This window comes from Panthera tigris, chromosome B2 (assembly GCF_018350195.1).
Source record: "Panthera tigris isolate Pti1 chromosome B2, P.tigris_Pti1_mat1.1, whole genome shotgun sequence".
Taxonomy (NCBI): domain Eukaryota; kingdom Metazoa; phylum Chordata; class Mammalia; order Carnivora; family Felidae; genus Panthera; species Panthera tigris.
In genome coordinates, this window is record NC_056664.1 from 43,272,187 (window position 1) to 43,296,441 (window position 24,255).

At 46.4% G+C, this 24,255-nt stretch overlaps 1 protein-coding gene across 1 annotated transcript in view; it reads left to right on the forward strand.

Moving 5' to 3' along the window:
• RUNX2 (RUNX family transcription factor 2) overlaps positions 1-20,000 on the forward strand; it is a 259,057-nt gene extending 239,057 nt beyond the window's left edge. Inside the window, exon 8 of the mRNA XM_042986483.1 lies at positions 19,824-20,000. Coding sequence (XP_042842417.1) covers positions 19,824-19,867 — 44 coding nt within the window. The 3' untranslated portion in view covers positions 19,868-20,000. The remainder of the gene's footprint in view (positions 1-19,823) is intronic.
• The last annotated feature ends 4,255 nt before the right edge of the window (positions 20,001-24,255 follow it).

Sequence of the window (24,255 nt, forward strand, 5' to 3'; positions counted from 1 at the left end):
ACTATGCAGGTCCTCTGATAGGGCATTTCAGTCTGTGGGATTCAGTTTCCCAGATAAGCTGGGACTCAGGAGGCTTGGAGTTCTGTGAGACACTGTGCTGGGGCCCCATCATCTGTTACCGAGCAACAAGTCGCCCCCAAACTTAGTGGTGCAAGAGAACAACACTTTGTTATGCTCTCAGATTGTGTGGAGAAGGCACAGCAGGAATGACTTGTCTCCACTGTAAATGTTTGTGGCCTCGGCTGAAAGACTGCAAAGGCTGGGGGCGTCTTTGCTTACATGTTGGGTGCCTGGATGGGCTGGGCAAAGGATGGTCTTCGCTGGGACTGCCTCCCTCCAGGAGGGCCTCTGCGTGGCTCTCCAGCACCGTGGCCTCTGGGTAGTTAGGCTTCTAATATGGCTGCTTGGGCTCTGAGGACAAGTGTCCCAGCCACCCTGGTGGGGGCTGTAAGGCCTCTGGTGACATAGCCTCAGAGGTCACATGGTGTCACTTTCGCCATACTCTATTGGTCAAAGTGGTCACGAGCCCACCCAGATTCAAGGAGGGGGCCCTACCTCTGAAGGGAGAAACGTCAAAGACTTGGCAGCCATGTTGTTAAACTGTCACATCCGTGAACTTGCTTTCCGAATGCCGAGAGCCCAGCATCTGAAGGATTTTGGTGCTGCTTCTAGAAGAGAGAGGCAATCTAAGAGGTGAGACTTCGACATTTGCTGAATTTTCATTTGCCACACCTGAAATGTGGGACCACAGCACCTGCTTTTTAGCTGGAGTGGGCCTGCCCTGGCAGGCACTAGGTCTTCAACTTCACCCAAGGGCCTGTGTGGGGATGAGCCAGACTGCATTTTTTTCCATCAGCCTCAGAGGAAAGGCCAGTGCAGGGAAATCTCCTGAGGAGCTGAGCAGAGGGAGTTGTGGCTCCACTTTGAGAGGTGGTTGGGCCGCACCCTCCAGCCTGCCCCCCCACCTGTGTACATACCCAGAAGGAACATCGTTTGTATTGAATCCAAAGAGGAGTCTTTGAAGGCCTCGGAGATCTTCAGAGCAAAGTGCTGGGTGAGGTCAGGGCATTCAGGAGGCCTGAATGGAGGGAGGGAGGCTGGGTGTGTGCCAGCTCGGGCTGCTTGAGGCCGAACGTAGCTCCAGTGATGTCCCACGCATGGCTAGGCAGCCGAGCAGTAGTGTGGCCTGAGGCAAGAAACACGAAGCAATGTGCTACCCCCATTTGCTTGTGCTCCCGGCATGAAGGGAAAAGTTGAGAGTTCACGGCTTGCTCTGGGCTGGCACTTTGGATCATTAACCTATTTCATTTAACCCTCACAGTAATCTTATGAAGGAGACGTTATGGTTAAAAGACTGAGGCTCAGAGAAGCGAAATATCTTTTCTAAGGTCACACAGCAGATAAGAAGGGACACTGGGATCCTAAAAGGGCAGGTCCCATTGGCTTCTTCAAAATCAACATGGCCACAGGGCAAGGAGGCCATCCCCTTCTCTCCATGTCCTCCAGGCTTCACTCCATTCCACACTTTCTCCTTTGCACGAAACCACAAGATGTCTATCACCAGGCTTCTTGATGCTTGCAAAACCAAATCCCTTCACGACGGGGGCCAAGAGGGAGTTTTCTCCAAAACATAGTTGAAGAAATGCCTTGGAGCTGCGCTGTCCAATACAGGAGCCTCCAGCCACCTATGACTGTTTAAATGAAACTAAATGAAATTAATGAAATGAAAAACATTTAAAATACAGTTCTCCAGTCATGCTAGCCACATTTGAAGGGCTCAATTTGAAAAGCCACATTTGAAAAGCTGTAGGTGGCTAATGGCTTCTGTATCAGAGGGCAAAGGTGTAGAATGTTTGTATCACAGCGGACAGTGCTGCCTTAGAGACTAACTCGAGGAAGAACCATATTTTTATACCATATATTTTGTACCATTGCTAGTTTTGTTAATACTTGCAGTGGTATTCATCGAGGTGTTTATTTTGCCCCGATCTCTCTCAAAGGTCAAATAATAGACCATAGCTTTGTCGTCCTTCACCGCTTTCCAAGTGCATTCACATTCATGATGTTATTTAATGCAACAGCCTTGCAAAGCATGGCAGATAATGATGTTACAGGTAAAGCAACAAAGGTTCAGAAAGGTCAAGCAACTTGGCCAAGGTTCTGTAAACAGTAGATGGTAAAGCCAAAATTTCAACACAGGTTTTCTCATTGTATGCTTTCCAGAGGGAGGATTTGTGTATATGACGCCTGAAATTGTCCTTAGGCAAAATTATTAAGTCAGAAGTAATTTACCCGTGTTCTTGTGGGGAGAATCGTGCTTGTCAGTTTTTCTTGTTTAGACCATCAGGTTTTTCATTAGGTCTTGCCACTAACAAATACCTTTGTTTTCTTTCCAAACTTGTCGGCAACTTCTCTCATTATTTCACCGTGAGAGCCCAGTTTACACTGGTGTATATTTGTTAATTGGAAAATTACCTTTTTAAATTAGTTTATAATGAGAATGGCTATGTTTACTGTCACTTGGCTATGTAGTAACTATAAGAGAATCAATTTAAACAAAAGCAACTTTCCAGAACTAGATGTGATGGAAGATACATATAAATAGAAAGGTAACCGATGATACCTGGTCAAGCATGAGGTATGTCAAATTAACCTATGAAAAGCAGTTCATTTTTTCACTCATTTTAGAATATAGTTTAAAATATGTTCCATCCACTGGAGATCATAGCAAAGGCAGATAAACACCAAACCTATAATAAAATAACTAACATAAAGTTCAGTTGTGATAAGAGGTTTATGTAAACAAACAACAACAACAAAAAAACCAAAGGAGGTAGAGAACAATGGGTAGGTGGGGATACTGTTTCAGATACGGTATAAGCCGTCCCGCCATGGCCAAGTCCAAGCTACCAGTATGACATCACTAAAATCACGGTTGGGGACTGATGCACACAGTAGGCTCTCACGAGCTGGTGAGGGCTGTCTGCAGCACACATTTCCTTTCCGCCTCTGCAAGGTGCCTGGGGACCTTTCCTTTAGGGGATCTCTGGAGTTCCTGGTCCCCTCATAGTTTCTGAGCGTAGGTAGAAACCACAAATGCTCTTTCTAGGCTATTCCCGGGAACAGTTTGTGCTTTGGGGCTATTTTGCTGGAGTTGAGGGCTTGTTTTGGGTTTGATAATTCCACCACAAGCTATATCCGTTTATGGAAACGCATGTGCTGGTTGCTATTGTAAATGGTCCCTGGGTCTGTGTTCCCGAAGGGAGGGCCCTGATTGTAAGCTTCAGCAGTATGATGAAAAAGAATTAGCTCAATGCAGTGGTAAGGGAGAAAACCTGGCTTATGGCGAAAGTTCTTGTGCTTGGGAAGGGCCGCTTGCAGAAATCATTTCCCTGAGAAAACTTAGTAGACAGCACACAGCTGTTGAAATTAGGTGAACATGATTTGAATCCTTCATTGACCTTGGCTAATCATTACCCTCTTTGAGCTCAGTGTTCGTATCTCCTGCATAAGATCGCGGTGAAGATACATTACTGCCTGATGTATATGGTGTGTGAGGATACATACAAAGTGCCTAACGTGGTGTCTGCCACAGAATAGGTACTTAATTCTTATTTATTCATTTATTTATAGACAGAGAGAGTAGGTGGGGGAGGGGCAAAGAGAGGGAGAGAGAGAATCCCCAGCGGGCTCTGCACTGACAGTGCTCAGGGCTCACAGACGCAGGGCTCAAACTCATGAACTGTGAGACCGTGACCTGAGCCAAAACCAAGAGTTGGACGCTTAACCAGCTGAGCCACCCAGGCACCCCTTAAATTTTTTTTAATGTTTATTTTCGAGAGCGAGAGAGACAGAGACAGAGTGCGAGCAGGGGAAGGGCAGAGAGAGAGAGAGGGGGAGACACAGAATCCCAAGCAGGCTCCAGGCTCAGAGCTGTCGACACTGAGCCCGAAGTGGGGCTTGAACCCCCGAACCGTCAGATCATGACCTGAGCTGAAGTTGGACGCTTAACTGACTGCGCCACCCCGGCTCCCCAATAGGTACTTAATTCTTGATCCCTCCTGTGTAAAGAGCATTGGCCATGGGTGTAGGAGACAGCAACCTGTAAGCTATCCTCATTGGGAGAACCTGGGAGGATCCAGACTGAAAAAGGTAGGTTGAGGAAGACCCACGTGACGGATGCTGGAAGGACAGAGGACGAGGTGGCCGGTCTAGTAGCTGAGAGACCGTAACAGTCTCGAAACCAGGGCCTTCATAGTCACACTGCCCCACCACAGCGGGTGGCTCTGGCTTCCTCCTTAATCGAATGGTGGTGGTGGTAGAACTAGATTGTTGATTTCTGAGAAGTTGGGGGAAAGAAAAGTCCCTTTAAGTTGCTTTGTTTGCCAAGTGAAATATCAATTAAGAGCACTGCATATAGCGTGGGTAATTAGCTGCAGATTCGCTGGATGGAATTTCCTACAATCTTAGAGCCTATAGAAGCTAATCATGGCCTACGCCCTCTCTTTGATATTCTGTGACTGAAGCTGAATTGATATAGGAGCCGCATGTTGGCTTAGAATGAAATATGACATTTCACAAGCCAAGCAAAACAGAAAGAGCAGATGAAGAACTCAAGACAGACAAAAAAGACAAAAAGGGGGAGCAGGAAAACATCCCTTGAAACATGAGCCAGGGAGCATTAGGTCACAGAGGACAAAAGATCTGAGCTCTCAAGATCCCAAATGTTGCACTATGAGCCACTTAGTAGCACAAGCAAGGAGGCTGTGGACGTGGCGAGGGACATCCATGAATAATGGGAGCCAGTGGCCTAGAAACAGAAAAACACCTTCCCTTCCAACCCAGTCCTAGGTAACCTATTGTGTCTGGGACCAGGACAGGCTTGAAGCCAAGCGATCGGGACACATCTCATAGTGCACCCCTTGGGGAGTGCAGGCTGGATATTGAGCATGTGACCTCCCCACGGAGCTACGACATCGTCTGTACAGCCGGCGCAGCCTGCTGCTCAGGGACCTTTGCTCCCTCATAGTAAAGGATAGGGGCATGAGGGTGGTGAGGGCATGCAGCAACCAAATGTGTGGAAAGATGTCTTCTTCTTAACTCAGATAGACCGGTGAGTCCTGGAGCACCAGCTGCAGACAAATAATAAGGGGGAGTCAACGGGTTAAGGAGGAAGAGGGAAAGTCAGGCGGGGTGAGCTAGAAAATCCCCTGATTTGATGTGGGTGGCTGAGTGAAGAGCCACCTTCTCTGTCTGGGTCCTGGGTTCATAGCACCACTCTGCCCTGGCTAACCTTGCTAGCTAGGGTAAGCCCCTTCGCAGTCTTGAGGCTTTAGCTTCCATATTAATAAAATGGCGGTGGTGGTAGCCCCACGTGTTTTCCAAGTTCCTATCTGGTCCCCTAATTCTCTTATTTTATCAAGGTCAGTGCCAAGGCTGGCTTCTGAGCAGTCCAGGGGTGGGTTGTGTTCTAACGTGGATGGGATACCCTAGCATCACCACCTCCATATTCCAAAGTTGGCTCTTCTCTCATTAGGTCCAATGGAGACTGGCTCTATCTCCAGACTAGTCAATACGTGGCATTCACATTCCATCTGCCACATCATATCCTCGTGGCATAAATAACCCATGGTTTCAACCGCATCTGGGTTAGATATCAGGATGCTTAACTGCATTTCAGGTGACTTTGAGATGAACACCATACCTGGATGTGGTGGCCATGCTCTTGTATTTGGCCTAGCAAAGAGGATTTGGGAAGAATTTAGCCTGGGAAGGACTCTTGATCTTCTGAGAGCATCTCTGATGCCCTAGGACAGCTTTTCACACCTGCTAAAAGTATCCTTCTCCTAGGACACCTACCTGTTTATCAACTGACTCCTTGCTCATGGGGCCAGTAAGTCCTGTTACAATGTTGCTTACCTTGCAACCCGGAAATAATAATATCTGCCTTGCCTTCATTTTAGGGTTCTAGAGAAGTGCTTAGAAAAATACCAGCTGTAATGAAACTGTAGGGTTATTAATAATGTTGCTGTTACACAACTTGATTGATGAGATTTTGATAAAGGCAAAGGCTCCCTGCCTTCTCCCCCTGCACCGTCCATAAGACCTGTTCCCAAAAGTACATCTCAGTCCACACTCCAAAGACATTTCTTGGAACCACATCTTAGTGCCGTTCACCCAATAAAAAGCCCCTCTGGCTCCAAGTGGGCATGAAAGTTCATCACAACATTTGCCATCAATAAAAAACCAATTCTTTCCATATGAAAGGCATTACTGCTGTCGCATGGTTATTGAGTGATGATACCTGAATATTGGGAACACAGGAACAGGGAAATGTACAAAGGGAAACTTCACAGGGACGCCAAATTGTAAAGATGGAAATGCAAATATCAGAGGGAATGAGTTAAGAAGAGCAGAGTACCTTGAGCTGGGGGGAGAAGGAGTGTTGGGAGGTGGAGAGAAACAGCAGGTAGGAAGGAGACACTCCGTGCTGCCTGGTAGATGAGTCACGGATGAGGGTGACACACAGAGTCACCCTGACAGCCCATAGACCATGCTGCATCGTGGCCAGCCCATCAGCCCGGGAATTTGTCAGAAATTGTCTTCCGGAAAATAGAGTCACAACAGCCGTTGCCTTTATCATGAGAGCTCCCTGGGCCACACAGGAGCGCTGGAGCTTGTTTGAGCCACAGCCACGCCTGAGGGGCAGGAAGCTGGGCCACGACATCAGAGCAGCCTTCTTTGTAGCCCTTCCAGAAGGTCAGCCTCTTTCAGAAGCCCAAGCCATGGCCTCCGAGCCTTCGTGGCCAGGATGTCCTGCCGGCTCCTTAATGCTGTCTCCCCCCGGCTACCCTTCAGTTCCCCTCTAACCTTCCGGTTCTGCCACACACGCTCACGTGCTACCACTCATTTCTGTGGCCCTCTCTGGCTGGCCTGAGGAATGTGGGTCAGTGTGGTGGTTGAATAATACAGCTCTGGAGAAGAGCTGGGGTTGAGCATGGCTCTTTTCACTGACTGGCGGGCCTGGGGCAAGTCACTTAGCTTTTCAGCCTCAGTTACCTGATCTTTTCACTGGGAATGATCCCTCCCTGGTGGTTGAGGGTGAGGAGCAGATAGAACCAAACAGTGAATGTCGCATGTAAGGGGCTGTGCATACATGAGGTTGGGTGACCATACTCTTGGTCCCGATGAAATCAGTAACGGGGCCCTGTTTCATTGTCAAAAGGGTTGTGATTTGGGTGATAAATTCTATCCCCCTGTGCCCTGTAACCATTGGTAGATGGAAATACAGAGGGTCAAAATGAGACTGGGGACTGTCCCCAAAGACCCCCATGTCCTTAGAATGTTTGTCTGTTGCAGAGCAGAATTTCATGTCTGTGAGTCCTGATTCACTTGCAAAATAAAAATTCTTCGGTTAGTCCATTAAAAGAAATAACCGCCCTGTTTTAATTTCAGCAACGGCCTTGCAATGAAAAGACTACTAATTACTCCAATTAACCAGGCACATTAAGTGCACATGTTCAAACGGATATTAACATACCATCCATCTCGGTCCCGAGATGCTGAGATGCATAAACATTTAGTGGAAGAAATTGTGGCTGCAGAGAAAACACAAACAAAGCAGCCTGTTTGTTTGTGCGACTGTCTGCTGGTAGAGAAACAACCAAGAGACATGGAAAGACATGAGGGTGTCTCCCAGTTTATGTTTCCAATTATTGCCCAGAGGAGACGCGGAACAAAGGAACTCCTATTTATAGCCCAACTCTAAAATGGGGGGCTGGGTGGGGGCGAAGCTTAATCGTGAGAAAACGCAACCCACTATTGGCATTAATAACATAAAATAGCATTGTAGTTTATCCAGAGAGCAAACAGTCATCAGGGAAAATAAATAACTCCTTCCATGTCTTGACTCCATGTACAATGTCGTCTAAAACCACGTCACTTACCAGTGATGGGAGCCAGGGTGGGCGTAGGGTAAGGCCACTGGAGCAGACAGGCTTTGTGGTGGAAGCTGGATCTGGCACCAGGATGTCCCTCTGTACCTGTAACCAGCAAAGCCAGTGAAGACCACATTTCCTTCAGCACCCCACTAGCCCTTGGGGTGTATCTCAGGACTCAGAATTCAGGAAATGCTAGCAGGAAGCAGGCGATGAACCTCTAGAGCAATGTTAGCTATTCAGAAGGGATTTGGGTTAACGTACAAATGGCCTCAGGGTTCAGAATCCCATCTAAAATGTTGGTGAGGGTTGCCATAGCAACACCCTCCTGGACCAGCGCTGCTGCCCCAGCCTCGGGAGAGGGCACGTGCCTTATATTATTGTTAGTCCTATCTCCTTCCCTCTCTCCCTTCCTTCCCCTCCCTGTATCTTCTGTTTAAAAATTAATTTTTAAAAACAAGTATTAAGTTAGTGCACTGTGCCAAGTCATTTTCTGTATCATCATCTCATCCAGCCCCGCTAACAACTCTTTAGAAGCCTGTTGTGGCTATCGCCATTTTATACGTGAGGAAGCTAGAGCCCAGAGAGGTGAGGTAATGTGTTCAGGTCACACAGTTTGAGTTCTAGAAGGCCTGGGAAACGGACAGTTTGGAAACCATGAGGAGGCACATGGTTGCTGAGAAAATTGCTGAGAAAGGTGCCTCCTTTTCCAGGTACTTGATTCCTTGCCATCTGGGGCTTCGGATCTCATACCTAACCACTGGATAATGCGGCTCCAGGAACAAGCTAGTCTAGGGAACAGAGGCTACACCTGCCAGCCCCGTGCAAGGGCCCATGGTGTGGTGGATATGCTGTCCTCTCCCTTCCAGCAATTTACTTGAAATTCCACAGTCATTCCAGATCTTCCCATGTTGTGGACTGGGTTTAGGGAGGGTCCTGGGAGAACATGCACATGAAGGTTTTTGTTTATTTGTTGCATTCTCAGCAAATTGGCTCGTGTTTTTGAGGCTCTGAAGCTCATCGTGGTGTTTCCTCTTTGGCTATGCCAAATCACTTAGAGGAAAGAGACCAAGGAGGGATAGAACCCTCCTGAATATCCGGTGAGTCTTTTACTCTCCAAATCAGAGATTCTCTGAAGCTGGCTCAGGCTAGAAACGAATCCTCCTACAGGAACAGACTAGAACAGGCATTATCATCATCATTCATTAAGTAATTTTGGCCTCTTCCTTCATCTTTAAGTACTTACTCAATTGCCCTTGCTACCCTGGACCTGCAGGAACAAGAACAGTCAACAAATTCTGTCACTTCTTTCCTTGTAAGTTCGTCCTTTTCTTCCATACTGCACTTGTTACACTGGCTCAGGCAATCACTTTAGTTGTTCAAACTTCTCTGATTATAGTTTTTGTCTCCTGATCCCTCAATTCACCTTGCAGTCTACTCTCCAAATAATATTCTATTCTCAAGTCCCTCCTGACTCAACATTACACAGTACCCCATTGCCTATATTTGAGGTTGTTAATCATAAAAATTACACTTACTGTCCGAAATTCAAACAATACAGGAGTATATAAAGGAAAATAACTTTCTATCTATTTTTCTCTTTATCTTCAAACCAGAGGATTGTTATTTATTTTGAGATTGCTTCTTCTTTAAAATTTTTATCAATATAGCCCATGCATAGGCTGAACAAAAATTCATTCAAATAGTAATAGGACTCTTAGATTGAAGAACAGCCGACTCCTGCCCCATGCTTCTCACTAGCACGGCCTGTTGAATCAAAGTAAAATGCTTGCACTAAACTTTCAGAGTTCTATGGGACATGATGCTGTTGGGATAGCCTTCCAAACCTTGTTTCTCCTCGTCTTCAATTGGGACCAACTACTCCCTCCGGGTCAGGCCATACTTTGGTAGTCTATCTTTTAACTGGAGAGGTTAGCCCATTTATATTATTTGTAATAACTGAACTATGTGGATTCATTTGTACCATCTTATTTTGTACTTTCTAGTAATATTTATCCTGAGTTTTCATTTGTCTTTGCTTTTTTTTCTCCTTTGCTTCCTTGTTTTGAACTGATTGGTTGCATTCCCCCATCCCCAATTTCGGTCTTTTCCCTGTATTCCATTTCCTTTAGGAAGTCACCCTAGAAATTTTGATATGCCTATTTAACATAATAGAATTGAAAATTCATCAATATATTTGAGCTCTTTCCGAACAATAAAAAAGCAAAGAATCCTTGAATTCTGATTATCTTCAAACGTTATATGGGGTTATCCAGATTTTACTCTCCTCTTGAATTTTAAAAACCCAAAGAACGCTTGATTTTTCAAATCTCTCTTGATTTTATTTTATACCATCAATGTCCATTTATATTTAACCTCATATTTACCTTAAATTAAATATGTGTCACTAATCCTCTTACATTTCAGACCTACCTTCTAAAATCTTTTTAGTTTTTCCTTTTTAAACATTCTTTATCGATTTATTCATTATTTTATTTATTCATTTATTCAGTGCAGAGCCCAATACGGGGCTCAATCCCATGACCCTGGGGTCATGACCTGAGCTGAAATCAAGAATTGGACACTTGATGGACTGAGCCACGCAGGTGCCTGTCACTTTCTTTTTCCTAAAATGCATGTCCTTTAGAAGTCCCTACAATGAGAATGTTCCGGTGGTAAATTCTCTCAGTTTGTGATAGTTTGAAATTGCTACTTTGCCACCCCCCTCCCCCATTTTTGAAAGGTAGCTTTCCTTGTTTAGCATTCTAGCTTGTTAAATTGATACTAGTTGGTTGATATTCATGCATTTGATTTTCCTTGCTGTTCTTGAGAATTCATCGGCTGGTTCTCTCTGATTGCTTTTAAGCTCTTCTCTTTGTTTTTGTTGTTCCGCAGTTTTACTATGATATGTTTAGGAACGGCTTTCTTTTTACTCATTCTGCATGGGTTTCTCTGGGCCTTCTTAATCCAGGCACTGGTGTCTATGATTAATCCTGGAGAATTCTCAGCTATTATTCCTCTTAGCATTGCTTCTTCCCATTTTCTTTATTGTTTACTATAGAATATGCTCATCCGGTTTTGCAGTTTTCTTAAATATTTTCACATTTTCCATTGCTGTTTCCTTGTCTACTACAAGTGTGTGTAATCTCTGCAGTATTCCAGCTCATCTATTTTCTCTTTTAGCTTCATCATTGAAATGCTAACTTCATGGATCATAGTTTTCATTTCTAGAATTTCTACCTAGTCATTTTTCAAATCTGACCAGTTATGATAGTCTCTTTCTTTTCTTTGCTATACTTTCGCCCTTTAATATTTTTGAACATATTAATTATTCTAATTTCGTATTCTATGTTTGGTAAGTGCTGGTATCTGTGGTCTCTATAGATCTGATTCTAGAGTTTCTTGTTTCAGTTGACTCACTCAGGGTGGCTGACTTCCTTGTGTGCTTAGTGATTTAAAAAAAAAAAAACAAAAAGAATTGATTTTCCTTGTAACTTAATGTGTAGGAATTCACTGAGGCCCCATTTGAACGTACCTTCCTCCAGACAAGATTGTCGGAATTTGCTTCTGCCGGGTGCCTGATGATTTTACCACAATAGAACCAATTTAAACCAAATTTTCAGAGTTTTCTTTCAGCTATAATGGTTGTGTATATTCAGGCTCCAAACCCGTGAAGGTCCAGATCTGAAATTAGAAATAGGAAGTATTGTTTTCTTTTGCTTTTGCTGCGTCACTCCAAGCTAAGGCCAAGCCGGGCGTGTATCTTTGCCTTCTTGTTCGGTAGCATAGGTGATTTTAGTTCACTCACCGACAGTGTGGACCTTCATTATTCTTGGCTTTATCACGGGCCCCTGCTTATTAGACCTTTTACTCATCTTGGTCTTCAGGCCTTGTCCCTCGTGGGTGGGAAATGCTGATTTAAGCCCTTAATGACTCTTGAATTTGGGCTTTCCGGTCATTTCTGGGGCCCAAGAAATTACTTAACTTTGTAGCCAAATCTGTTATACGTTAGAAAAGTGTTCTTATATTTTACCTAATGCACTTAAGAATTCTCTGAAAATCTAGGCGGCCCCATTGTCAGAAAGAAAAGGCTCTGAGCTTTAGTTTGCTTCATCAGTGAAGTAGTAATACATCCATCATTAAGATTTTTGTGAGGATGAAATAATAGACTGAATAGACTTCTGTGTAGAAGCTTAATAAATGATAGTCATTACTGTTACTGCTACTCTTCTGTTGCTATTAGGAGTACAAAATTACTACTAAAAAACACGAATGGGCCTGTTATTCCGTGGAGAATCAACGAATTAGATGGTTAAAAGAAAAATAGTTGGTTTTAAAAACAGTTAAAAATTTAGCTTTCTAAACACATTTTTCATGTATATTATGTGTGAGGGCTTTTTTTTTTTTTTTTTAAACACTTCTCTGAAGTAGCTAATAACTGATCTCCCTGTAGGACTTGAGCCCTGTCCCCTGAGCTGTACCTTTGATAGGGGTATGTGTGTGGGCCAGAGAGTAGGCTCCAGTCAATCACCAGTGTCAGAATCCACGGTGGAAACGCTTCCGTTCTGTGCAGCATGGGTGGGCAAGCTGAAAGAACACCATTTATTGGAAGAAAGGTGCTACACATATACAACGAGGTGTTATATTTATTATTATTTCTATTTTAAATTATCCATTGAAGAAAGAGGACATGGCAAGAATTTTTAATGAGGCCCAAGGTCAAATTGGGGTCAGAAGCCCAAAGGGAAACACGGTAGTGCGCTGACTGGGATGCATGTGACCTTGGGCAGGTCAAGTCACTTCTCAGCCTCACTCCCCTTGCGTGCGAAGCAGAATGGTGGGGCTGTGTGGTTTTAGGGAGCTTCTCCGTCTAAAACTCGAGGATTCTCATCGCTTCCCAGCCCATATCCCCTGGGCTTCTTCGCTAATTCACCAACTTCTTGGACCCGCTACCACAGCTGTGCTAACGAATACTGTTTATCCGACAACGTGTGCCTGGAGTCCCCCTTTCTCTGATGTAAGAAACAGACATCAGAGCCACAGTAGAAACAGAATCCTTCATGTGGCTTTGGCCTCTCCCACTTCAGGAGATGCTCATCTGTTTCGGATGTGTGGTTGGAACACGAGGAGCTGCAGCAAGGTGCCACGATTGCCATCGAAGGAAGGAAGTAGTTGGAACGGATACCCTGTGAGTGAGGTTAGCCCGGTACAAAAGTAGGCCACACCTAGAGACAGTTTGTAGAAGACTCAGCAAAACAGCTTGATCTCAGCCAGGGGACTCGGTCTTCTCCCTGAGCCTAGACGTCACTCCAGGGAACGAAAGACAGTCATGGCACAGGACCTGCTCGAAGGAGGGCGGCTGATACACGGTGGTCTCTTCAGGGTCTGAAAAATGGGTGGCTGGAACGGGCGTGGCTGGCACACCCTGGGAAAGGGCAGTGGCACTGGGGGGAGGCGGCACTAGGCTCAGAACTTGGCTCTACCGCATTTCGGCTTCCGGAGCCTCGTCTCTGACTGGAGGCCGGAAGTCGTGGCACCGGGGCCGCCCTGTCATCCTTTCCCCGACGTCAGTCGTCAGAATGCCGCCTCAACATGCTTGCTGTATTCACCTGCTACCTGTCCTGTCGTCTCCTCATATTCGCACTGAGGTCGATTTTCTGTTTTCCTGAAATGTTTGTTTTAAAAGGGAGCTTTCTGTTACTATCAGACATGGAAAGCCAGGATCACGCGTCACAGTTACAAGTTGATCACCCATGCGCAAGCCACAATGAAAACAACGTTAAGTCCTCACTAGCTACCACTGCCTGTGGAACTCTCTGGGCCTGAGGTTTGCTCTGTTTTTGCTAAAGTCAGACGAGCCATTATTAGATTTGCTGGGACACCCTACTGAGACTTGGGGGGGGCGGGGATGAAGAAGGCCCCGGGGCTGACAGAGAATAAATCACTTGCTCTAAGCACACAGCCAGTCAGGGGGACAGACACAATGGGAACCAAAGTGATTTGTGTCCAAAACTGGAGTCTGTCCCCACAGGGCTATTGCTTCCCTTCCATGGTGAGTCAGTGTTATTTAATGCTGCGACTTCGCGATGTCCAAGAGCATGTTAGGTGCTGCCTAAAACATTTCCTGCATTGTGACTTACAAGCATCTTATACACAAGGGGACATTGCCCAGCATGAAAGCAAGGAGCATTGTGCCTGACATCTAGAAAGTGCTCAGGAAAGCTTGGTCCCTCGCTCCCCATTTTCTCCTGTCCACGGGACAGGCGATCCTAAGCCCTGTTCTAGTATTCAAAGGTACTTGAGGAGAAATGGCCGCTTCAAGGTGTCGCAGCTTGAAGACACTTGCCATTATTCTCTGATGATTCGACAGCTTCCGGGCAGCCTTCCAGTGGCAACTTGCTTTCCACAGTCGACTTTCTACCTGAGGAGAAAAGGAACCAGTCAACTGAGAGCAGTGTTCTAGTTAGGTTCACCCGTGTACCTCAGTGACCGGTCCATATCCCCTGAATGAGGGAGTACATGTCTGGTGGTTATACTTTGGATGCTAATACTATCAATAATAAGATGGCTGTGTGAGGGAGCTCTTACGCTCTGCCTGACGTGTAGTAAATGTTTCTCCTGTATTATTTTACCTCCTCAATAACCCTATGAAGTACACACTATTGTCCTATTTTACAGATGAGGAAGTTGAAGCTTGGAGAGTCAAGTCATTGTTTGACTCCAAAGCCTGTGGAGGCTTCCAATTCGAGCTGAGATCCGAGCGGCTCTGAGTTCTGGTGAATTTGGTGGATGGTGGTCAGGCCTTTGAGCACCAGCTCTGACTGCCGACAACTCTAGTGTACGAAGCTCTCAGTATGGTGTGGTGGCCACAGGCTCTGGCTTTGGTCTCAGTCCTGAGTCCAAATTGTCTCCTGCCAACTACTGGCCAGGTGATTTGAGGCAAGCCACCTAGTTTCCCTGGGCCCAGTTCCGTCATCTATGAAGGGAACACCGCAGAAGGTAGCACTTAGCACAATGCTCTCGGCACACGTTAGCATTCAGGAAAAGGTATTTATTATTACAGAGAGGAAGCAAAGAGGGCCCGGACTGGGGAAAAGAGGTCATTTTAAGAGGAAACCAGAGATGGAAGGAAAGTTATTTCTGTTTCTTTTCTTTTCTCTCTCTCTTTTTTTTTTTAACGTTTATTTATTTTTAAGAGACTGAGAGAGACAGAGCACGAGCAGAGAAGGGGCAGAGAGAGAGGGAGACACGGAATCCGAATCAGACTCCAGGCTCTGAGCCGTCAGCACAGAGCCCGACGCGGGGCCCGAACCCACGAACCGTGAGATCATGACCTGGGCCGAAGTCGGCCGCTTAACCGACTGAGCCACCCAGGCGCCCCGAGTTATTTCTGTTCCTTTGCGACTTAGATAAAAAGTGCCAGATGAGGCTTTGGGGTGCTGATTTCCTCTTTTCTTAGAAACACCCCCAGTGAGCAAACTGTCCCGCCCGAGTGCCCCCAGAATGAGGCTTCAGCACCTCCAGGTAGTTGTTGGATTCACATCCTCCGGAGCCACGGGGCCCGCCCTGCTGCCCGGTCCCAAAACGGCCCGCTGAGGCTGTGGCACTTCAGGAAATGAATTCCCTCACACGGCAGCCAGAGCCGGGAGAACACCCAAGAAGCCTAGGCGGGGCAGCGGCGATGATGAAGGAGCGTGGCCCACACCGCAGGGAGGAAGGGGAGCTAAGGCCTGGACTGAGCCGGGGCTCGTCCTCCAGCGGGGGCTCTGGCGGGCTCCAGCCTTCTCCTTCCCGGGCGTTCAAGGATCCCCTCCATCGTGGCCTATGAGTTTGGAACTCGAGGAAGACGCTGTCAATAAAATATGGCCTCTCTTCCTCATCCGTCCTCCCCACCCCACTCCCCCTTCCTTCCAATCACTGCATCAACCCTCACTTGCCTGTTTACTTGGTTTTGTGGTTTGGGCTTAGATGTGGTTAGAAAGGGGTGGGGCAGAGGACAAGCTCTCCACCCCACTGCCTCACCTCTCCCTCGTACACGGAGGTGCCCTACTTGGTCTCAGAGACCCGACATGATAGTCTTGGCATAGCAGATGGGGAAGTTCTGATTCGGTTTCCCCGGGGTGGGGCCTAGATATTGGCATTTGTTGAAAGCTCCCAGGTGACTGTGATTGGGAGACACTGGTCTAGTTATGGAAAGAACCGGATGAAACTGTACTTAAGAAGGCTACCTGCGGGGGGGAAGAGCTGGGCCCGGCCATTGTGAGAGGTAGCGTTGCTTACCCCTGCATAAACATTAGCTAAGGATGGTTGGATTGTCTACAGTCTTTTGGCAAACCTCTCAGAAGCTCATTGCCACCATTTCATGGATATGGACAAAGGGTACCTATTGTCCAGCGTACTTTACTCCCACCAAAAATGGTCTGCTCAGCAAACCTCTAGGAGAACTAGGGGGTTATGACACCAATGGCATGACCGGCTGACTGACTGATTGATTGATTTTTAAAATTTATTTATTTTGAGAGACAGAGACACGGCTCAAGAAGGAGAGGGGCAGAGAGAGAAGGAGAGAGAGAATCCCAAGCGGGCTCCGTACTATCAGTGCAGAGCCCGACGCTCACGCACCTCGAGATCACCACCTGAACCAAGATGGAGAGTCAGATGCTTAACTGACCGAGCCACCCAGGCACCCCCACCAAGGACATGATTTAGCTCAGGTGGTGGCGGTGAAAGCGGGACCAGCCAAGACCCGAACCCTCTGGTGCTCGGGTCATTCTAGATCCCTCCAGATGCCGTTGGTCCAGTGGGTGTGCCCTCAAATAATGAGTTCCCCCCGATACGATCTGCGGGATACTGGAGGCCATGTTCCGCCTGCCAAGATAACCTGGAGGGCACAAATGCCACTTACAGAGCAAGAGGAAACTGCCAGCGTGGCTTCTCACCAACAGGTTTACAGTGGAAATCACAGGCTCAGAACCTCAGTGAGATTCTGCAGAGGATTTTTAAGGAAAGAAAGGGTTCCTTGGCAGACCTGCTTTTGTGGTGAGGTTGGGTAGTGAGTATAGGGTCAGGAAATGCCAGGTGCACGAGGAGCAGGCCTGCAGAGGTCTCGGTTATGAAAACACGTGAAACACACTGATCAGCGATACAGATAAGAGGTGACTCCCCACCCCTGCCCGCCCTGCCTCACCCCAGGCTTTTACACCTCAGCTGTAGACCTGAACTCCAGAGTTGGTGGCACAGCGGTCTGCACGAGGCCCCTCGATTGTTTCACTTACTTTTCCCCTTCCCCAACAAGGTTGCCACAGTCAAGATGCATGGTCCACCAGCAACAACCGACTAGAAGAGGTGATAGAGGATGAGCCCTTCTTCACACCAGCAGCTAAACCCACAGCACATCTGGGAATTAACCTAACAGAAGATTGCCCAAAACCTTTTGGGGAAATTTTAATAACTCTTGGGAGGAATGCACAAGAGTGCCAGGGTGGCCCAGTTGGTTAAACGTCCAACCCTTGATTTCAGTTTGGGTCACGAGCTTCCGGTTTGTGAGACAGAGCCCCGCGTCGGTGCGGAGCCTGCTTGGGATTCTCCCTCTCCCTCTCTCTCTGCCCCTCCTCAGCTAGCACCCTCTCTCAGAAATAGAAACATTTAAAAAAGAATGCACAAATTAAGGAATGGTATTAGGACAGAATATCTTTAACGTAAACTAAAACACACACACTCCATTTTTTTTTAAGGTAATCTGGAACCATAACAACCCCCCCTTTAAAAAAAATTTTTTTTTTAATGTTTATTTATATTTGAGAGCAAGAGACAGACAGAGTACAAGTGGTGGAGGGGCAGGGAGAGAGGAAGACAGAAGCCGCAGCAGGCTCCAGGCTCCAAGCTGTCAGCACAGAGCCCGATGCGGGGCTCGAACTCATGAGCCATGAGATCATGACCTGAGCTGAAGTCGAACTCATGAGCCATGAGATCATGACCTGAGCTGAAGTCAGGTGCTTAACTGACTGAGCCACCCAGGTGCCCACACACACTCCATTTTTGAAAACGTGCAGACATACTCAAGGTCTTATAGTAAATAAGTGGGTGCCCATAGGCAGAGGGAATGAGACCGGGAATCACAGACATAGACACCTGTGCAGACACACTTAAACACATTTCTCAGCAAATAATAGTTACTATCTTGAATACTCAACCAAAATAGGCAAAATGTGCAGATTATCACCATCTTTATGCATGTCCTTTTTTTTTTTTAAACTATCAATTTTAGACTTCCTTGAGGCAAGGATTATTTCTTGTATATTCTTTACATCCTCCATGGTGCTTAACTCAGTGCGTTTCGTGTAAAGGCCACTGAATCCGTATTTTTGTGAAATTTCCATTAAAAATAACATTTATCCATTGCAGAACATTTAGAACATGCACGTTATAGAGGAGATTTAGAAAAATCTGTATTTTAAGAATGTATCTGTTAACACAGGTAACCAAAAGTGTAGCAAATGCATCCGTAATTCTACTACGTATGGATAACCAATATGAACATTGTGGGTCTCTTATTCCAGTTTTCACTTGGAGTATTTTTTAATGATTGCCTGATGGCTTTTTCGTGTTTACATTTCATAGTTTTGCTAGTTTGTTGCATAGTTTGCTAGTTGGCTAGTTTGAATGAGAAAACATTTAGGAGGGCATTCAGTACACAAAATATTGGCTATGCAAGGGGAAGGGGACGGTGTACAAGGCAGGAACAATCAGTCCTTAGGATGAGCTGAAGGAAGACGAGGGGCTGGCCAGGCTCAGTGTGGGTGTGGGTGTGCGGTTGATGGGGCAAATAGTGCAGAGATCAGCAAACTTGTTCTGTAAAGGGCCAGATGGTAAATAGTTGTGGGTCGCACGATCCCTGGTCACAACTACTCACTGGCCCCGTTACGCCGTGCGAGCAGCCATAGACAACCTGTGCGCAAATGAACGTGGCTGCGTCCCAATAAAACTTTATTTATGGGCATTGAGATCTGAGTTTCGTGTAACTTTCTCAGTTTTCGGAGAGAAAAGAGAAAGCTCAGCAAATCCAAAGAACCGACAGAAGTTTTTCATGGATCACTGAGTGGCTTCAGCCACTGACAGCTGGGCTCCATGTGCCACGGGGAGGGTGTGCAGGAGCGGAGTGAGATCAGCTGGAAAGAGCTTTAGAAGGGGACCCGTTCAAGGATTGCACGGAGACGGGAGCCGGTGCTCAAGACTGCTTTAGGCCAGAAAGTCTGCGTTCAGGTTATTCTGCACTCTCTCAAGAAGAAAAGGCAACACCCAGGGAGAGAGTGCCCCACCTGGGGAACACCCAAGATTTAATGCAACTTGCCGACCCCGGGGTTGGATGGGAGAGGTGTCCATAAATCACTCAACAGGCAGGACGGATAGTCTGTGGGATCCTTGCAAGGTCAGCCCCGGGTATGTTTTCCCCACTCTTCTTATTATGACACACCTCGGCACACGCCTGTCACTTTCCACATCTTGGGCCCTCGCTGCTGTGTTCCCATCAGTCCCAGCTACCAAACCCCCCAACTTTCCTCATAAAGCCAGATCACACTGTCTGCACAGCCTTGCTCCTTTCTTGATCAGTCTCATCCTGGTTTAAATGCTACTCTGAAACCCTCAGTTCTGCTCTGTCCTTAGTATTTCTCCCCTGCCTTCCCACCCTCTTCGCTCCCCCCAGGCTGAGTATACGCAAACGGCCTGTGCTAGGCAGAGGAAAGATTATGTTTATTCTCATTTCGTTACACTTCACTGAAGTTAAATGCGTACCTCAATGAAACATGACACATCCCAAGATCTAAGCAGATTGTTTTTCGACACCGAGTGCCTGACCTCAGCCTGATTCCTTGCACCTTTTTCCAGATTTCCTGGACGTGGTGTTTGGGTGCGATACCTGCGTACTTTAACTTCATCGCTCTCCCAACTGCAAGAAGGCTTTCAGCATTTGGAGTCTGGGATTTGATTGCTCAACCAGGGGAGACATTAAGAAGTGATCCCACAGGCAAGATTTGCACCTTGCAAACTTGCTTCGAATTTTGAGCAGGGGGCGGTGTGTGTGTGTGTGGGGGGGGGGGGTTTGAATGGACTTGCCTCATAGTCCTGGTTTGCAGGCCTAAATGATGAAGCAATTAATACACAGCACATAAAACTGTCCAGTCTGTTTGTTCTTGCTGTCATATCGTCAGTAATGATGGCAGGAACTGACTAATGAACCGGCCCAAGCATCTGTGTACATAGAAAACGAGAGAGGAAGCAAGGGGGCACACATAACAAATAGCACTCCCATTTCTCTAAGAGAGCGACTCTTCATTTCCTAATGCTTTTTCTTGTGACTCGTTCAGGTCTTTCGGAGGGGGGGGGGGGACCTTTATGAAATATAAGCTCCGTTTCTCATTTCATTGAAAAACCTTTAAGAAAAGCCATTTTTCATACTTAAGACTTTCCCAAATCTCTCCTAACCAGTTACCCTCTGTATTGTATCTTTCGTAGCTGGCAGTCATCCAGCGACAATCCTTAAAAATCCCTTTACAGTTTTAAAGGAAAATACAAGCTCTCATTTACCACTGGATCGAGTCAGAAAATAAAAGCTTAATGCCTTGACAGGCCTGGATATTTTTTTGAGGCCTAAGTCTGATTTATGGCAGTAGCCAGTAAACCAGGCTGGTGAAATATTTGCTGCTGCTCCCAGGGATATGGAAAAATGAAGTGTGAAGTTCTGGGGAGAGCAGGCCACAGCCTTCCAGTCACTAAACACTCCCACCAAGTTGGCAGGGGAACAGAGCCCCGGGCTGCAAGATGGACCTCAAAGGAATAGGGGAGGAGAGAGGGGACTGCGCACCGTGTCAAAATACTGCCAAGGCTTAACGCTCGCCATACATTTTGTGACATGGGGTGGGATGTTTATGAGGGGGGTTTAGGGAGGAAAGAGAAGAGAAACATTTTCTTCCTTCTCTCTTTGTTTTATTTTCTTTATAGCTTCCCTGTAGGGGTTTCTCTCCAAGCAGAAGAAATTAAGAACAACAACAGGAGTGTAGGAAGTTGCTTAAGCCCCCACCATAAAAGCGTTCAGGCCGAAAAATATGATCTGGTTAGAGAGAAAGCACCGAGTTGCCCTGGGTCTGAGGCTTCAAGGCAGGAAGACAGACCCACCTCCCCACGCAAGGTCCCCCAGATCTCAGAGCGTGGGAGCCAGGATTTTCATTCCCATGAAGAGGGAATTTCCTAGAGGTAAAAAGTCAGGTGGGTTTTTTTTTCCCCCCAGAATTTTCTCGAAGTGAGTCATCCCAAACGCACATGCCAGGTGAAACACTTGGTGGTTTGTTTTTTCTTCTTTTTTTTTCCTTTCCTTTATTTAAAAATAAAAATAAATTAACATCCACCGCTTAGATTGGGTTTTCATTTCAAGTTGCTGAAGTAGAGGGTTGGATACCCAGGCTTGTCTCAAAGGGCTTCATCTGTACTCGGTATTATTTACAGGGGAGATGGATGGAGCCCCTGGGGATGTGGGGGGGGGGTGGATTTTCATTGTAGTCTGACGCGAAAAAGCCCTCTTCTAGGTGATATTTTTGGTAGACGAAGGCAAGGAAGGGCAAAAATGGAAAACCTGCAACTCATTTTCTCCCCACACAAACTTATCTTTGGAAAATCATTGTCAAAATCTGATTCATTGGAGGGCTAAAACGTACCTCTCTATTATTTTTAAATTTTAATAACGGCCTGTCTATCTGCCAGATGCAGATTTATGTTACAGCAAAGGCTTTGGGTCAGTTAAAGCAGGCTCAGTAATTACAGAAATGTTTATACTCAGCTGTAGTCGTCCCCATGCCTCTCTAAATCACTAATGAACACACCTACTCTCCCTCAGACAGACTCTCCCAGGCTCACTTTAACACCCCCACAAAAACGGCCTCCCTCATTTACTCCCTTATCATAAGGTTAAACTTTGAGATAATTCGACTCAATAAACATTTATTGATGCCTACCATGTATAAGGTCGCGTTGGGCAATCCAGGGGGCCTGGGGAGCTTGGGTGGAATACAAAAACAAGATCCTGGTCCTAGACTTCAAGACATTCGCCGTTGACAGAGGGAGAAACTAGTCTTTGATCCATTTGCCTTTTGGTAAAACTTAATCCTTAGAAAAAGCAATTAAAGTTGCTTTATTTTTTCCACACTGGCAGGAGAACATGGAGGCCTACAGAAACTAAGTGACCTGCCCAGTGCCACCAACAGTAATTGCAAACATGGCTGAGCTCCTGTCTGGGCTAGGCGCTTGGCTACGCACTCCCTGTGCTCATCTCCTTGAATCCTTGACACCCACCGCGAGGCCCCTCCTTCTACAGATGAGGAACAGGGCAGGTTAAGGACCCTAGCCAGGAGCACATGGCAAGGAAGTGTGGGGCTGACATTCCCAGGCCCCTGTAGTCCCTCCAACAGAGCTCAGCCTGGAACTTCCGTCTCCTGCCTCCTGGTCCACATTTCCCCACTTGTGTCTCACCCCCCACACCTGTGAGGTTGAGGTGGGATTTTAAGAGAAAAGCAACAACAACAACAACAACGACAACAAAAACAGCATTTCACCTTTTGGTTTATTTTGAATGGGTTTGGGGTGAAGAAACTAAGGAGTGCTTTGCAAACTGCTTTTGTTGAGTTGGAAACACCTAGGTTTCACCCTTAAGGAGGTCTGTAAATAGTTGATGACAATTTGAACATGGTCATTTTTTTTAAGCCGTACTTCTTGAACAGAACTCTGTTTCGGGAAACTGAGAAATCCAGGGCAAGTACAGAGGGACCGGACCTCCAGCGTGGCCGCCCTGGTTTTTGGTAAGCGACACGCTGAAAGAGATTATGGAACACTGAATTTCCTCAACGGCGACTGCCACACACACACAGGCTAATGCACACACCCACAGTTCAGATATTTTGGCAAATGTCCTGGCTTCCCTCCACCACTAAAACGAAAGTGAAGGCGAAATCATTTGGGGGCCGCTGGAGTAGAGTTCTCACCCTTGATAGCTGGCCATAGATTTAAATGTCTCGCAGGAGGCCCAATTAAACATTAGTGAGATCCCAATTCACTGAAGGATCATGTTTTCTGGTCATTTTCATCACTCACACTTCCCAGCAAGTTAACAATGAGTTTCGAATATGACTTCTTCCCTCAGGCACCACCCCCCTCCCCCCACCTATTTTATTGTATTTTATTTGGGATCTGGAATCTCATTGGCTCAAGGGTCTGGAAATGAGGCTAGGCAGATTTTTCTGACCAAAGAACTGGTTGCTCTCTACATACACCCTCGTTTTGTTATGATACAGAGCTATCTCAGTTGTGGGCTGGTAGGGGTCCCCATATTCCATTGACAATGATTATTCAAGATGATCCCTGGGACACAAGGTTGAGGGCACCTTGTGCCTCACACAAAGATGTTTGTTGAACGACTGAATGAATGAGTGAAGCGGGGCCACCTCTTGCTTGTGATGGCTAGACTAATGGGGCAAGTGGTGGCCGAGCAGGTCCTTCTTGCTGCTTGCCCCGGTATGATCCCCATCTTGTGTGCTTGGTCAAGAACAGCCATCTTCACACTGTGGTTTGCATCCTTCTGGTGCCTGAAGGTTTTTGAGGGGTTATGCAGATGCATGTGGTTTTAACGGCATTGATTTTCAGATCCTTGACTTCCACCGACTCTTTTCTAGAGCTCCCCAATCTGAGAACACACCTCTGGTTATCCTTTTCTATCATCCCTTTACAACTGCCCCTCTCACACTTTTAAAATAAGACATCCTCTCACCCACCCCAGTCTCACTGTAAAACATCACCCCAGGGTCTGCATCTCCTCTGGTCTCTAAATAATGACATACTTTGAGAAGGCATTTTGCCCAGGAAGAGTCCCAGGAGAACAGAGGAAAGAGAGCCTTGGGGGAGAAATGCTGAGAGGGGACAGAGCTCTATTTCATCCTATGACAAACTCACAGCAAGTGTCAGGGCACTTAGGTATGTATCTGCCATAATCATCTATCTACCCACTCATCCATCCATCTATCAGAATGACAATTCAGAAATGAATCAGTCGCCACGGGGACACATATTAACACACTTACGCGAACTGAAAAATGAAGTACGAATTTCTCTGTGAGAAAGTGAGTCTGATTTGGCTGATTAGACCAGCAATGAGAACTGCTTTGTCATTTAGGTCTCAAGGCAGACGTTTCCCATCAAGGGGATTGTCTAAATCTGTTGCAACAAGGATTTTGCACGATTACAGTACACACAACCTTTATCACATGCAATGATGACA